General features: G+C 55.0%; 2 protein-coding genes across 3 annotated transcripts in view; one reads left to right on the top strand and one right to left on the bottom strand.

Moving 5' to 3' along the window:
- Map4k1 (mitogen-activated protein kinase kinase kinase kinase 1) overlaps positions 1-2,234 on the bottom strand; it is a 20,605-nt gene extending 18,371 nt beyond the window's left edge. Inside the window, exons 1-4 of one of the 2 annotated variants that reach the window (XM_013522409.1) lie at positions 1,635-2,234; positions 1,411-1,468; positions 1,206-1,296; positions 407-471 (exon numbers count right to left, since the gene is read on the bottom strand). In XM_013522409.1, coding sequence (XP_013377863.1) covers positions 407-471; positions 1,206-1,296; positions 1,411-1,468; positions 1,635-1,733 — 313 coding nt within the window. In that variant the 5' untranslated portion in view covers positions 1,734-2,234. The remainder of the gene's footprint in view (positions 1-406; positions 472-1,205; positions 1,297-1,410; positions 1,469-1,634) is intronic. The other variant, XM_005399842.2, reaches the window with a different exon arrangement.
- Positions 2,235-3,117: 883 nt separating this feature from the next.
- Positions 3,118-12,208, top strand: Eif3k (eukaryotic translation initiation factor 3, subunit K). The gene is made up of 8 exons (XM_005399841.2): positions 3,118-3,269; positions 4,119-4,217; positions 6,343-6,463; positions 7,667-7,741; positions 9,212-9,278; positions 9,368-9,445; positions 11,025-11,150; positions 12,140-12,208. Exons 1-8 carry the CDS (start codon positions 3,211-3,213, stop codon positions 12,169-12,171), a joined length of 657 nt encoding a protein of 218 aa, XP_005399898.1. The 5' UTR covers positions 3,118-3,210; the 3' UTR covers positions 12,172-12,208.
- The last annotated feature ends 3,229 nt before the right edge of the window (positions 12,209-15,437 follow it).

Below are 15,437 nucleotides of genomic sequence, written 5' to 3'. Positions count from 1 at the left end.
CACACACACACACACACACACACACACACACACACACACATTCTCCTCCACTGAAAGACAGGCTGAGGGAGAGAACCAGAAATTTATCCATGCATTCAATGGAAGTCTAGGTACCTACTCTTTGCCAGAAAATCCAGAAACACACAAATAGACCTCGTCAAAGAGATGCAGTGGGGAGCAGAGCGGGTCCCTGAATGCAGAACGCCAGAGTGGACAGGCAGGTGCTGGCAGGCAGGCCCCAGGGGCTGTAGGGTCACCATGAAGTCCCCCACATGGTACAGGCCCAGAGAGGAGCTCGCTGGGTGAGATGCGTACCAGGAAGACAGTTTCCAGAGACAGACACGGAGAAACAGGCCGGGTGGGTTTGAGGGGCAAGCGGGCCGGGGTTCCCTGTCTGTCCTCTGACCTTGGTAGATGTCCTGGAGAGAACCAGCCCCACAGAATTCCATGCAGATCCAGAGCTTCTGCAACCTGCAGTGGTCCGAGAGGAATAATCATCATCATCATAATAGCAGAGCAGTAAGTTATTTTTTATATGACAGCCTTGGCTCACTGTCTTGTTCTAGTATGGTAAGAATTTTAATGTACTAGCTCTCATCTCTCTAGCCCTCCCTCGCCCACCAGAATGAGACTGTCCCATTCCCAATTACAGGGGAGGAAGTTGAGACTCCAAATCCAGGGCACCCCTCTGCCATCCCAAGCTAGCCCAGGGGACGAAGTGGAGATCTCACATGTTGCAGAGTCTGGATGGGACAGAGGAGCCCAGGGTGCTAGATCTAGGGAATGAGGTCATTATTGGGGCATCTGGGAAATTATTCTGGGGGTCAGAGAATTTAGGAATTTGTATTAAAGGAGTTGACGAAATGAGAGAACCCAAAGGACAGAATGATGAGAGATGAGTATTAGAAAAGTTAATTTCAGACTTGGAGACTATCAAGGTCAGTTTGGTGGACCCCACGTCAGAAGTGGGAATTAGCTTAGAGGGTGTTCTGGACAGAAAAGTGGGAAAATGGACTGGGGATCAGGATCGGGGGGGGGTCCTCCAGTTAAAAGTGGGGGTCCAAGGCTGAAGGTCAGAACAGGGTGTCAGGGTCAAAAGGGAAAGTTCAAGACTGGGGATTAGGCTAGGGGTGCCCACTCAGGAGGGTTCTAAGTTGGGGGCTGGGTGAGCCCTGCGGGAGGTGGGGTGGGCTGGCGAGCTTCACCAGAGGTAGCTGCCGTGGTAGGCCACGATGTTGGCGTGCCGGCAAGTTTTCAACATGAGGATTTCCTTCTGGAGGGTGGAGACATCGTCGTCTGCAAGGGGAGGCAGGAGAGAAAGAGTGGCTGCAGGTAGGGAGCTATGGGAGAGGGGCTCCCCTGTCCCACGAGGTGAAGGTGGGGTGCGGGGGTTCCCAGGTTCCCTCTCACCAGGCTCCATCTTCACCATCTTCAGTGCCACCACGTCCCTAGACACCTTGTCTCGAGCCTTGTAAAGGGGAAGTTGGTGTCAGGCGGGCTCCATTTGCCTGAGCCCTCTGTCAGTATCCTGGAGGCAGGCTAAGGACTGGGACCCCCTCGGCGCCTGTCCGCTTCTTGAGGCTCACACTAAAGGTCAATGGTCTGGGGGTGATGGAGACAGAGGGACTTCTCACCTTGAAGACTTCCCCATAGGTGCCGCCACCCAGCCGCTGCAGCAAGTCATAGTGGTCCCGAGGGTCCCTATTAAAGATGTCAGGGTCCACGAGGTCCATCCCTGGAGGCAGGAGCTGGGCCTGCGCCCAGGGGCCAGCCGGGCCTCAGGGCTCGAGCTTTGGCACCTCCTTCCCTCCCCACAAGCCCTGCACCCGCCTTGCTTCTGTGGGCTGTGGCCTCCCCCCCACTTCTCGCTTCCTGCCCCAGCTGCAGAGCTGTGCTATGGGCTCCACCCCCCACTCCCCTGGGCTCTGAGAGCCTGCAGGGGGCAGTTTGCTGTGGCACCCGTGGGACTCCTCTCTACCCCTAAGGCTCAGTGTTGTATGTAAATGAGATGTAAATGATTCTAATTATAATGGGGGGTATCCCAGCACCCCTCCCCCGTTCTAGGCGGGAATACAAACCCTAGTTAAACCTCTGCTGGGTGCTTGAGAGTTTGGCTACAACCCACAGTTTGCAGGTCTGCATAGGGATGGCTCTGTAGCACACATACCTTGCTCACCGGGACACATACATGCAGTTAAGTGTTAGCCCCTGCCAGGCATGGTGGTGTTGCACGCCTGTAATCTCGGCACTCAGGAGGCTGAGGCAGCAGGATCGCCGCGAGTTCGAGGCCACCTTGGACTACGTAGCGATACTGTGTCTCAAAAAAATGTGTTGGCTCCTGAGTGCTTGCTGCGGTGCCTGTGCGGTGCTCGTGCCTTGGTACACGTGCGGATGTATTCGGAGCATACACCCCCCCACACGCGGGACACATGCCCGTGCTCGCAGCCCTGCAGTGCAGGACACGTGTGCACGAATAACTCGGCGGCACACGTGGAGTGCGCGCCCTCATCTTCCAGTTAGGTGCGACCCACCCGGCGGCAGCCAGGAGCCCCTCACTTCCCCACCCACTTCCTTCACCGCGGAACGCAGTACTCTTATGGGCTCGTACTCAAGGAACTGGCACCGGGGTGACAACCAGGGCCAAAGACTTGAAACTGGGGGCGTGGGCATCCTGGACCCTGCGTCTGGAACTCAGGCCTGAAGCAAGGAGGATCTTACAGAGCGCGTCCCTTGGGACTCGGTCGAGTCCCACAGTATGGCTACTAGGTGGATTCCCGAACAAGTCCGCGTGCATAACTAAGAACACGACCCGCGGGCACGAACTCTCCAGGAAGCCCGAGCTCTGACAACAAGCACGCGAGCATCTCCGCCTAGAGGAGGGGACTCGCTAAGCCCAGGAAAAGTCCCGCCCCTAACCCAAGAAGGCGCCTGCGCATTGCGGTAGACTAAGGTTTTCTCACGCCATTGATTCCCGCTTGGGCGGAGCGAATGCGCACGCGCCAATTACGCCTGCTGGGAAGAAATCACGTGGCAGTGGGAGAGCGTAGCAGTTGCCGGAAGAACCTGCCCCTTCAGCGTCCCCGGGTGCTGGAGCGGCAACAGTGACGCATTTCCGTTTCCTGTTCTTTTTTTTTCTTCTTCCGGTCCTCGAGGACGACGTGCCCGGCCGGTGTTCCCCTCCATCAGTGGTCGTGGAAGGAGGCAGTAGACATGGCGATGTTTGAGCAGATGAGAGCGAACGTGGGCAAGTTGCTCAAGGGTATCGACAGGTCTGAGCTCGGTCGCAGGGAGCGCTCTGGCCAAGCGGGGTGGAGAAGAGGGTTTCCGCAGACAGCAAGGGCTGGCCGGGGGCCTGGGCTTGCCCGGGGGTGGGCTTCTCGGTCACTCTGCGGGGTGAGGCCGTCCTGGAGGAGGAGACACGGACACAGCACTGGAAAAGCCTGGAGGCGAGAGCGCCTGCTATTCCGTTTCCTTAGTTTATTGCCTGAAAAGCTTCTTTCTCTATTCTTCGCTTTTTCTTCTTTCTCAGCTCTTCAGTCACCTCTTCATGTTTTCTTTGCCCCTCGTGGCGTTCCTTCAACACAGGTTCACTGATGTCCGCTCGCGGTGCCTGGCAAGCCGCGAGTCTGGCTTTTGTGGACTTGAGTTCCCTTTCAACGCGGGAGATAAGCCCGACAGCGGACTGGTAGCCAGGAGGAGGCCGGGCCGGGCTAGGGCAAGCAAAGGCCCGGAAATTCAGGAAGGAAGGGGAAGGGGCGATTAGGCGTTGACCTAGGCAGGAGATGGGTGGAGACCCGCGTGGAGACCTAGCAGATGTGGGTAGCAGGTGTGTTCCGGAGGCCGTGCACACAGGCAGTGTTGACTGGCTGAGGTTGGGAGGCGCCCTAAGTCAGACCCGGCGCTCCAATGGGGTTAGAGACCACGAGAGAGGTCTGGGTGTGGGCAAGTTCCGTAAGAGGTTTTAGAGATGACTATTTGGTTAGAACCAGTGGCCAGGGCTAGATTTAGAGGCAAAGGAAAGAAGAGAGCAGCAGGTCACAATGACCCCCTTGGTACCCCAAAAGGACTGGCTTCAGCAGCTCTGTTATCTTGGCTCATCCATTTTCATTCTTGCCCAGGTATAATCCTGAGAACCTGGCCACCCTGGAGCGCTACGTGGAGACACAGGCCAAGGAGAATGCTTATGATCTGGAAGCTAACCTGGCCGTCCTGAAGTTGTGAGTGTCCAGTCTGTCCCTCCGTCTTGTGCCTGCATAGCTAGCAGGGTGGCATTCTCGGCATGGAAGGGGCTGCTGGGGTAGCCTGCAGGATGTGGCTTCCCCTTGGTGTGCAAGTCTAGGAAGCCAAGGAAGTTGGGTGTAAATTTTTTTTTTTTTTTTTGGTCTTTTTGAGATAAGGCTTCACTATGGAATTCAGGCTGGCCTTAACTCGCAGCAATCCCCTTGCCTCAGTGAGTGCTGGGATTACAGGCATGCACCACCACGCCTAGTTTAAAGTTAATTTTTAAAGACATGAACAAATATGTATTTAACAAGTATTTCTAAATGAACACCCGTATACTCGTTATACTTTGTTTTGCAAAAGTGTTAGTAGCACCACAGGCCCAAGTGCTTAGTCCCTGACCAAACCAACCCCCAGTCTGGTAACTGCCCATACCCTCATGGCCTGGCTTTCTGTGATTGATTAACACACATGCTCGCATCTGGGTCAGCTTAGCTCAGGCTTGTATGCTTTCAACTTGACACAACTGTAACCGTACAGCATGAGCTCTTTTGCATAAAGCATCTTCCACTCGCCACTGGGTTTGTGACGCCCGTCCATTTTTTTATGTGGTTGTAATTTGTTATCTCTGTTGTATAGTGTCCTACCGTGTGACTGTCCTTTTCATTTTCTTTTGGGCAGTCTCTTGCAATATAGTTTAGGCTGGCCTTGAACTCATTTTGTAACCCAGACTCACTCAAACTCACCTCAATCCTCTTGCCTCAGCCTCCCGAGTATTGGGAATACAGGCTCTGTTTTTATGGTCTGTTCCTTTTGGGTTCTTGCCCTTTAGGTGCTTTCTTGACACTGTGTAGTTTTGTTTGTATGTTGCCTTTTTGAGATAGGGGCTCGCTAATCAGTTCAGGCTGGCCTTGAGCTCACTTTGTAGCCTAGGCTGGTCTCAAACGTGAAATGATCCTCCTGCCTCAGCCTCTCAGGTGCTGGGATTACAGGTGTGGGCCACCATGCTGGGCTAGCTGTGTAGTTTTTGTAGACTACATAGCCCCTGTGTTCTCATCCATAAAATGGAGAGGTGTGTGTGCTGGGGTGGTTTAGGTTGTTATCCATGGTGACTACTATGTTGCAGGCTGTGTGTGTTCTCTCAATTGCTATATTGCCCCTGGGAGATAGGTACGAGTTTTGTTTGGTGTTGGGGGTCAAACCCACGGCCTCATGCATGCTAAGCACACAGTCTGCCACTGATCTACACTTTCTCTTTTGAAAAGGAAGACACTGAGGCACAGAGAATTTTAAATTAGCAGTCCAAGCCAGGCATGGTGGGGCACACCTATAATCCCAGCACTCTGGGAGGGTGAGGCTGGATCACAGATTTGAGTCAAGCACGGGCAACTTAGCAAGATCCTGTCTCAAAATAAAAAAATTTAAAAAGGGCTTGGGGCCAGGCATGGTGGCAAACACCTGTAATCCCAGCACTCCAGGAGGATCATTGTGAGTTAGAGACCAGCCTGGGCTACAAAGTGAGCTCAAGGCCAGCCTGAACTGCATCGTGAGACCCTGTCTCAAAAAGACAAAAGTGGGGGGGGCTTGGGGAAGGGACTGGGGATACAGCTCAGTGGCACAAGCACCTTCCTGGTGAGCGCAAGGTCCTGAGTTAGATTGCCCCTGCCACCCCCCTCAAAAAAAGGGGGGAGGCTTGGAATATAGCTCAGTGCGAAAGGCCTGGCTTCATTCCCCTGCACCATGGGGGCAGGGGGAGGCAGGCTAAGGTCCATCATGGGGAAATTCCGAGCAGCCTGCTCCAGAGCCTTAACCACTGTGCTGTACTGCTACTTCCATCCCCATTTGTTTGTTTTGTTTTTTTGAGTTGGAATTTCCCTGTAACTGATTTTCTCCCATCCCCATTTGTTTAAGAGTCACTCAACAGTATCTGTTGGGCAGTGGTAAGGATTAACTGTCCTCATCTCCATAGAGAGGAAACAGATTCTGGGAAGCTAAGGTTACAAAGCCAGAAGATGTGGGTGTGATCGGAGCCCGAGCTCCAGACTGAGGCAGCAGCCAACACCTGGTGCGGCTCAGGGATGTGGAGGGGTCACTGTTGCTGTCTCTTGCCGTCCTTCCCAGGTACCAGTTCAACCCAGCCTTCTTTCAGACCACAGTCACCGCCCAGATCCTGCTGAAGGCCCTCACCAACCTGCCCCACACCGACTTCACCCTGTGCAAGTGCATGATCGACCAGGCGCATGTATCCTTCCAGGGCCAGGAAGGGCACAGGGGCAAGCTGACCCAAGTGTCTGTTCATCCACGGCACCAAGTGCCTCTCTGGGCTCGGCCGGGGACAGTGCTAACCTGGGTAGGGCCCCTGCCCTCACCAAACCCTCACAGTCCAGTGAAGAGGCACACGGGTCCCCACTAGTGACAGCTGGGAGTGGGCAGATCCCTGACTCTGCCTGGAGGTTAGGGAAAGGTGCCCAGAAGAGGGAGGGAGAGGGAGCCTAGGAAAGCCAGGGGCCGGGGAGGGGAAGAAATCCCGATCCCAGCAGAGGCAACAGTAGGAAGGCCTAGTGGGAGGACCTCGGTGCTCTCAGAGACAGAGGAAGCATGGCATAGGAAGGACACAGGTGCCTAAGTGCTGTGCGGCCAAACTCCAGGGCGCTGGGCCGCTGAGAAGCTTTGGGGAGGAAGGCGCTGTGGCCAGGTTGGTGCTCCAGAAAGTCCCCTGAGGTGCCAGCTGAGCAGAGAGCGACCAGGCAAGCAGAACTGGCTCGTCAGCTCCGCCGGGGCAGGACCGTCACGGACGTGTGTCCGTGGTGCCTGGCATCAAGCTGGGCTTCCGTGGCATTGAGCCCCCCACTTAACCTGCTCTTCTGTGGCTTGTCCCAGTGAGCCTCCGGCTTTTACTCACTTGGCAGACTCGGCAGTCTCCCATCTGTGCCTGGCAAAGCAGGTGCACTTGGGCTGGGCTGTCCCGCCTGCCTGCCCATTGGTTGCCACGCTGTGAGCTGCCAGGCAATTGATTGAATCCACGCTGCCAGACGGGTCCGCTGGCGTTCCAAGTGTTGAGTTGATCCCAGTATGTGCTCGGGCCACCTTTTATTTCATTGTCCCCTTCACTGGACTTGGAAGTTGTTCCTCACCCTTGGCCGTTACAGCGCCGTGATAAAACAGCCTTTCTCCTGCCTCAGGGAAAATAAGATAGGAGATGGCTCATTCCCAGTTCGTTCATTCTTTTTGGATGTTTTCTTTTTGTGGTGCTGGAGATGAATCCCAGGGTTACATGCTTGCTGGGCAAGTGCTGAGCCACACCGCAGGCCCCAAATCCTCCCTCTGAACTGAGCCTTTGGCAGAAAGCGCCTAGACTAAGGTCAGGGGGGAGAGGTGGTCTGGGACTGGGAACCCCGGACTCCACGGGCTTGGGGCTGTTTTCTCTTAATGCTTCCCCTGCCAGCAAGAAGAGCGGCCTATTCGTCAGATTCTGTACCTTGGGGACCTGCTGGAGACCTGTCACTTCCAGGCCTTCTGGGTAACTTCCCTTGGGCCCAGGGGCAGGGTGGCGGCCAGGCTGTGGGGCGTAGAATGCTGATAGGAAGGCCGGGCGCCATGCACATCTGCTTCTCTGTGCTCAGTGCTCATGCGCAGGAAGTACAGCGCTCACAGGTGAACCTGTGCCCGTAAACTCAGGCTGACCCCATCCTCTGTCGCCAGCCTTTAGGAATGCTCGCCTTTTCCTGCTTTGTCGGGAGCCAGGCCCTCACATCTGTCCCCAAGTGGGAGGCCACGTGGCCTCCTTGGTGTGCACTTCCCCTGCCAAAACTACCACCTGCATTAGGTTCACCATCATCACGTATAGCAAAAATACGCCTTTTACAAAAAAGCTTTCCATCAGACATGATGGCGCACACCTATAGTCCCAGCACTCGGGGGGCTGAGGCAGGAGAGTTGCTACCAGTTTGAGGTCAGCCTGACCTACATAGCAAAACCCTGTCTCACCAAAAAAAAAAAAAAAATCAAAAGCTTTGCCTTGCTAGGTGGTTTCTGCCACCACAGAAACATGGAGCACAAAACAAAATCCTCCCGTGACTTCCACGCGCCCCACCAGCGCCATCCCTCCCCGCTACTCCCCCCTGCAGCCGTGCTTCTGGCTAGGGGGTGCACTGTCTCAGTCTGCCTGGGTCTTTCCTGGCTCTAAACCTCTGTGGAGCCAGCACCCGCCTTCTGGGTCTACAGTGCCATATTTGCCGCGATACACTGGACCCTTTGAGGGCTTGTCTTGCCCGTCCTGGCTGGAGGAAGTCAGACAGCCGCCCGCCAAGTGAAACAAAACAGAAGGCTCCCACCCCGGAACACTCCCGCCTTGCGGGACAGCTTGGCTGTGCGCTGTGCCCCTGAACCCACCCGGCCAGGCCACCTTCACTGGCTTCCAGGGTGGCTGTGGGGGTTCCCCAGCTGCTTTTCCTCAGCACCCCGTGTGCTGCTCGTGGCCCCTGCTTCTGTTGGAAGGAGCCCTCGCTGAGAGTGACACTTAGCAAAAGCCTGAAGGAGGGGGAAAGTGCCAGCCCTAGGGGAGGGAGTTTGAGATGCAGAGTGGCAGTGCAGAGGGCCTGAGGTGGGCAGGGCCTGATGAGTTGGGGAGGCAGCCGGGAGACCCCTTTGGCTGGAGCTGGGGGAGGCACTGTGGGGGGAGACAGGGTAGAGGTGACACAGGTGGGCTCATGGGGTATGCTTAGAGGTTGGCCTTCACTCTAAGCAAGACACGAGCAAGGCTCCATGACCGAGTGCAGTTGGCGGGCCTGTGTCTGTCCCCGCTCCTGGCTGTGTTTTCTACCAGTCAGGTTCAGACCACAAGTCACTTAGCTGCTGTAAGGCTTGGTCTCCCTGTCTGTAAAATGGACAGAATGCCCCAAGTGTGGGTGAGTGGCCATGTAGCTGCTAGGACAGTACTAGTGTCGTGGATGTCACGTTTACAATACTGAGTACACCGTTTCCCCCTCAGCAAGCCCTGGATGAAAACATGGACCTCTCAGAAGGTATAACTGGCTTTGAAGACTCGGTCCGAAAATGTAAGTCCCTGTCTGAGCTCCACAAGGGAAGGCTAGGGCCGGGAGGAGGCCCGGGGCCAGCCCCTCACCATCACCTCTCCCCTCCACAGTTATCTGCCATGTCGTGGGCATCACGTACCAGCACATAGACCGCTGGCTGCTGGCCGAGATGCTCGGGGATCTGCCAGGTGAGGCTGCTGGTCCCTGTGCCAGTTTGGGAGGTGGGGTGGCCAGGGACAGTGGGCTTCTGCCACCTCCTCCGGTGGACCCATCCCGGCCTCTAGGCTATCACCAGGGGCAAGCCCAGGGAGGAAACAAGGGTTTGTCATAGGATGTGCCCGTCCTGGGGAGAGCTTGCACCATTTGTCATTTATTCCTATGGCAACTAATTGAGTTTGGGGTTTTTTTTGGTGAAGGGGTTGTCTTTTTTTTTTCTTCTTTTTGAGACAAGGTCTTGCTATGCAGTTCAGGCAGGCCTTGAGCTCACTTTGTAGCCCAGACTGGTCTTGAACTCGCAATGATCCTCCTGCCTCAGCCTCCTGAGTGCTGGGATTACAGAGGTGTACCACTTTGCCCAACCAGCTAACTTGAGTTCTGACCCTGCTCCAGACAGTGTCCTGGACTCTGGGTAACAAGCAAAACAGAAGGCCTCAGTGACAGAGCACAGACCCAGCATGCACCAGGCCCCAGCATCTCCAAAAAATGTAAAAGATTACAAACACATAAGATTTACATGACATCCACGACACTAGTATTGTCCTAGCAGCTACGTGGCCACTCACCCACACTTGGGGCATCCTGTGCGCGACCCTGTGATGTAAGTTCCTGTGGCTGCTGTGGCTGTGCGTTTTACAGACGGAAACCACGCCTCACAGCCGCTGAGTGAACCCCTTGACAGTTGATGCTGTGCAGGACAGCGGATCAGCGCGTACGGAGGGCCGTGTTTGAACAGTTAGCATGGACTGAGGCGGGGGCCTGAGGACAGGCACGCGGGGAGGTCTGGAGCAGGGCCTAGTTGTTCACAGGTGGCCGGGTAGAGACTAGTGTGGGCAGAGGGTGGCGGGAGCAGGAGCTGCAGGTCCTGAGTGGTCCCTGCAGGACGTTGTTCCCCGAGGGAGATGCAGCCGCAGGAAGGCTCTGAGCATGGAGGGCTTCGACCAGATTGGTGACTTAAAAGACCTCTCCAAAAACAAGATGTTTGTGTACTTTATTGTTTGGTACTGGGAATTGAATTCAGGACCTTGCGCTTGCCAGGCAGGCGCTGCTCCACTGAGCTATATCCCTGGCCCCTGTGTACTTATTTTTATTTGGCAAGAAAGGAGCAAAAGAAAGTCAAGAAACTAAAGGAAGCCAGACGAGGTATACCCCGTAATCCTAGTGTTCTGAGGGGCAAGAAGATTCCATGTTCAAGCTCAGCCTGGCCAGTTAAGTGACTTAGAGAGACTCTGTCTTACAATGAAAGGGGCTGCAGATATGTCTCAGTACAAAGGCCCTGGGTTCAATCCATGGTATCACACTCAGTAAATGCAGTGAAGATCAAAACCCTGTCTAGGAAGGACAAGAAAGCTAAGTGCGCCCTCTGGCGGCAGTGTAGGAAATGAGCCACAGAAGGGGTGAGACCCATCTGGCGGCTGCTGCTGTCCAGGGAGGAGAGGCCAGCTGCAGCTGGGCAGGAGGGCGCCCTGGCTGGTGAGTCTTGCTCCCTGGCCCCACGGTGCTGTATGATCCAGCTGACCCGTGCCCCTGCACTGCTTGTGTCATCTGCAGACAGCCAGCTGAAGCTGTGGATGAGCAAATACGGCTGGAGTGCGGACGAGTCGGGGCAGATCTTCATCTGCAGCCAGGAGGAGAGCATCAAGCCCAAGAACATTGTGGAGAAGATCGACTTTGACAGTGAGTGCTGGCCGAGGTCTCAGGCCGTGGGGTGGGCAGGGGGCTTTCCACGGAGACTGTGGCTGGGGAACTTGCACCTCCAGGCTCCAGGGCCTGTCTCAGGAGTGCCTTGCCAGGGAGGAAAAGGGGGTGCTGGGTGTCCTGCCCCACAGTGCTCAGTGAGATTTCCCAGGGCTATCAGGGCTGGCAGGTGTCACCACACTCACCTGGTCCCAGGCGCTCTGTCCCTTTGGCCCTCCTTTATCCTAGGGCTCCAGGGACCTCTCAGGCCTTGCGGTCCAGTTAGTGGGTAGGAATTTGAGTTCTCAACTTTGTAGCTTCTGTGCCTCAGTTTTCTCATCTGAAAAATGGAGAGGAGGTTTGATGTGGTGGTGCACACCCATAATCCCAGCCAGCACTCTGGGAGGCTGAAGCAGGATTGTAAATTCTAGCCCAGTTCAGGCAGTGTAGTGACTTAACCTGTCATAAAGGGCGTGGAGGGTAGAGCTGGAGGTAGATAGCTCAGTGTGAAGGTCCTGCGTTTTATTCCCCATCACCACGAAAAAACAAATCCTGCAAGCTGGGCGAGGTAACGCACGCCTGTAATCCCAGCATCTGGGAGGATGAGGCAGGAAGATTGAAAGTTTGAGGCCAGGCTGGACTAACAAGAAAAAAGCACAAACTACTACGATAGTGATCATTGTAAGCCCCATTTATTTGGTGTCCGGCATGGTTCTAAGCACTTCGCCTAACCCAGCAGCCCTATAGGGGAAATGGGGAAGCTAAGGCACAGAACTGTTACGTAACTTGGACCTTCAGAGTTCCTGGCTTTTTGAGGGGTGTTTGTTTTGTTTTTAAACTACTGATGCAAACTGCCTTTGATAGTGGCGGGGGGTCTGGAAGGGGCTTGTGATCGCTCTTGAGGGGTGTGGTGCTGTGTATGGAGCAGGTGTTTTGAGGTTCCCCTTGGGGCCTTCCCAGGCTAACCCTGTGTCTCCTCTCCTTCACAGGTGTGTCCAGCATCATGGCCTCCTCCCAGTAACTGCAGCAGACCTTTAATAAAGACTTGTTGGCTCAGGCCTGCTGTCTCCTTGCTGTAGGCTTCCTGCCATTTCCCCTCGGCACCCCTGGGAGCAGGGCTTTGTTCCCAGCTGGAGCCCCTTCTCCCTCACCCCGCCCCCACCTCCTGACCTGCCAGGTGCGGGTGGGGAGGGCCGCAGTGAGTCAGCCAGGAGAGGAGGACGATGTGAATGGCTGTGTGGCCTGGAGCCTGGCTCTGCCACAGTGGAGGGCGCGTCTGTGTCCACATCCTGGCTCTGTCCTGTGTCCTTGGTCCAGGGCCCCGGCCTCTCTGAGCCTCCATTTCCTCCTCTGGAAGGGCGAGAATAATGTGCCCAGAGAATGTGAGCCTTGTGTTGCCCTTGTTGCAGTCTGGTCTTCTGTACTCAGAAAGTTTGTTTTTGTTGTTTTTTGTTGTTTTTGTTTTTGTTTGTTTTTGTCTTTTTGAGACAGAGTCTCATTATGCAGCGCAGGCTGGCTTTGAACTGACTTTGTAGCCCAGGCTGGTCTCAGACTCCCAGCAATCCTCCTGCCTCAGCCTCCTGAGTTCTGAGATGATAGGCGTGTGCCACCACACCTGGCCTCATTGCAGCTTTCACCCAAGTGTCCCAGGCAGTGTTGCGGACTGACCTTAGGCTAATGATCTTCCCTCAGCCCGGCACCTCAGGGTGAGAGGTGGAGCAGAGGAGGAAGTGAAACACCTCATGGGCACTGCCCAGGTGTGCCCTGGCAGTGCCACTGCACAGCATTGTGAGGCTGATGTTCTGACGTCGTACCCCATTCTGAGCACCACTGGCCCGCCTCCCCACTCCCTGTGCCGCCCAGCATTCCAGGGAGGCCTTGCAGGGTGGAGCCGGCAACCTTTGCCCTGGGTTAGAGACCAGGACAGGCGCCAGGAACTAGGAAGTGGCCCGCCCGGGCAGAACAGGAACGCAGCTGCTTGTCAGGAACTCCTGGGGCAGAGCAGGGGAGGGCTGGGATTAGCGGACAGACCCGACGGCACTCCTCTGGGTGGGGACCACCTGACAGGTGTCTGGAGTAAGATATGCCCTGTACAGCGGGCCTTGCTGCTGTGCGGGGAGAAGTGAGCCCTTCTTTCAGCAGTGGTGTCTCGTCCTGCCTCGGCAGCCTGCTTTCACTCCAGGGGACCATCCTTTGAGCAGCTGGCCTGGGGAAGGACTCTGGGGTGCAAACCCCAGCCTCGTGGCTTTTGGATGTGTGAGTTTGCCTCTCTGGGTCTCAGTTTTGGCGCTGAAATTGGAACTGTACACTCTCCTTAAATTCTAAATTAGGGCCAGGGATATAGCTCAGTGGTACAGCGCCTTGCTTGGCAAGTGCAAAGTCCTGAGTTTGATTCTCAGTACCTGCCCCCCACAAAAAAACTAAATTAGCCAGGTGTGCATGCCTGTAGTCAGAGCCCCCTGGGAGGCTGAGGCAGGAGGACAGTGAGGGAGGCCGGAAGCTGGGATATAGCTCAGTGCAAAGGCCCTGTGTTCAATCCCCAATGCTGAAAAAAGTGAATCAATACCTGTTTGGGTTGTTTGGGTTTTTTTGTCTTTTTGAGACAGGGTCTCCCTATGCAGTTCAGGCTGGCCTTGAGCTCATCTTGTAGCCCAGGCTGGTCTCAAACTCACAAGGATCCTCCTGCCTCAGCCTCCCAAGTACTGGGATTACAGGCGTGCGCTACCATGCCCGGCTCAGTGCTTGTTTGGAACAGAGATTGCAAACCTGCTGTTCCTCCACACTGGCCGGGATGCTGTTTAGCAGCTTTCACGGCTGTGTTAGGGAATCTGTTCTCTGTCCCATCCGGGGGGACACAGCCCTCTCCAGTCTGCTTTCCTTCTGCCTGTTTTTCAGTTTTTGAGACGGTTTTGCTGTGTAGTCCAGGCTGGCCTAGCATTCAGTGGTAATCCTCCTGCCTCTGCCTCCCAGGTACTAGGATTACAGGCATGCACCACTATGCCTGGCACCAGTCTACTTTCCTAAGTAGTATTAAAAACGAGATGCAGGAAGTTACACAGCTCAGTGGTACGGCAAGCACGTGCTCAGCATGTGTTAAAGCCCAACACCAAAAAAATTAAAACCAAAACTGTGGGATACAGCATTTAGTTCCAACTGAAGTCTCTGGTGCACAGAAATGGTGATACAGATGCCCCTCTAACCAGGCTCCTCTGTACACCTTGTGATCCCAGCACTTGGGAGGCCGAGGCAGGAGGACTGCTGAGTTCAAGACCAGCCTGGGCTACATAGCAAGATCCTATCTCAAAAAAATAAGGGCAAGGATATAGCTCAGTGGCACAGCACCAGCCTGGCAAGTGCAAGATCTTGAGTTTGAGTCCCAGTTCCAAATAAGTAAGTAAAGCCCCTCTGGTCCCTTTCTGCCCTTTGACCCTAGATGGACATGTCAGCTATTATCACCACACTGTGGATGGCTGCCAGGAAGTAGCCTCAAGGGTGCAATTACAGGGAGCCTTTAATCTGGCTGGGGCTGCTGGCATCTCTGCGCCCTTGGTCTGGGAGGTTTCTCAGAGTCCAGTGGGAGAGGGCGGTGAAGGCTGGCGGGCCAGCACCCAGGGGGCTCCACACTGGGCAGGAAGAGGTGGCCCTGCCACAGCCGGCAGCCTGCTCAGGCTGCAGGCTACAGTGTGGACTCTGAGCAGGTCCCACAGTCACATTCTCGATAGTCCTATCAGCTGCCTTTCCCAAATCCCCTCACCTCTCCCGCGGTGCTTGCTTCCAGCAGGACGCTGCTCTATCCAGCCTCTCGGGGCTCCCAGTGCCCCTCAAGTAGCCAGATCGCAGCCCTCCTGCTGAAAACCCTACTTAACTTCCCACTGCACTTAGAATAAAATTCTGGGTCCAGCCTGTCGCTCAGCAGTAGACAGAGCATTTACCTACACGCTATAGACCCTGGCTTCAATCCCTAGCACTGCAAAAAAACAACAAAATCCAATTGCTCACCAAGGTTTTACACCCATTCAGTCATCCCTTCAGGACTGATTAAGCTCCTTGCAGCCAGACACTGCTACAGAGATAGGGATACACAGGTGACCAGAACAAAGAGCCCCTTCCCTCAGAGGCTGAAATGCCTGCAGAAGTAACAGATAAGATACAGGGCAGAAATAACCAGAATGTCAAATGATGTGTGCTATGAGCAAAGGTACAGGCATTTTTGTTTTGTTTGTCTTTTTGAGACAGGGTTTTACTCTGCAATTCAGGCTGGCCTTGAACTCACTTTGTAGCCCAGGG

The sequence above is a fragment of the Chinchilla lanigera genome, unplaced genomic scaffold (genome assembly GCF_000276665.1).
Source record: "Chinchilla lanigera isolate Chin_1 unplaced genomic scaffold, ChiLan1.0 scaffold00067, whole genome shotgun sequence".
Lineage (NCBI taxonomy): Eukaryota > Metazoa > Chordata > Mammalia > Rodentia > Chinchillidae > Chinchilla > Chinchilla lanigera.
Note: the sequence above shows the minus strand (reverse complement) of the source record. Positions and strands in the feature narration are given on the sequence as shown.

Coding starts and splice junctions, on each gene's coding strand:
- Eif3k (XM_005399841.2), top strand. CDS start 3,211: ATGGCGATGTTTGAGCAGATGAGAGCGAACGTGGGCAAGTTGCTCAAG. Junction 4,218..6,342: donor AACCTGGCCGTCCTGAAGTT/GTGAGTGTCCAG, acceptor CGTCCTTCCCAG/GTACCAGTTCAACCCAGCCT. Junction 9,279..9,367: donor TGAAGACTCGGTCCGAAAAT/GTAAGTCCCTGT, acceptor TCCCCTCCACAG/TTATCTGCCATGTCGTGGGC.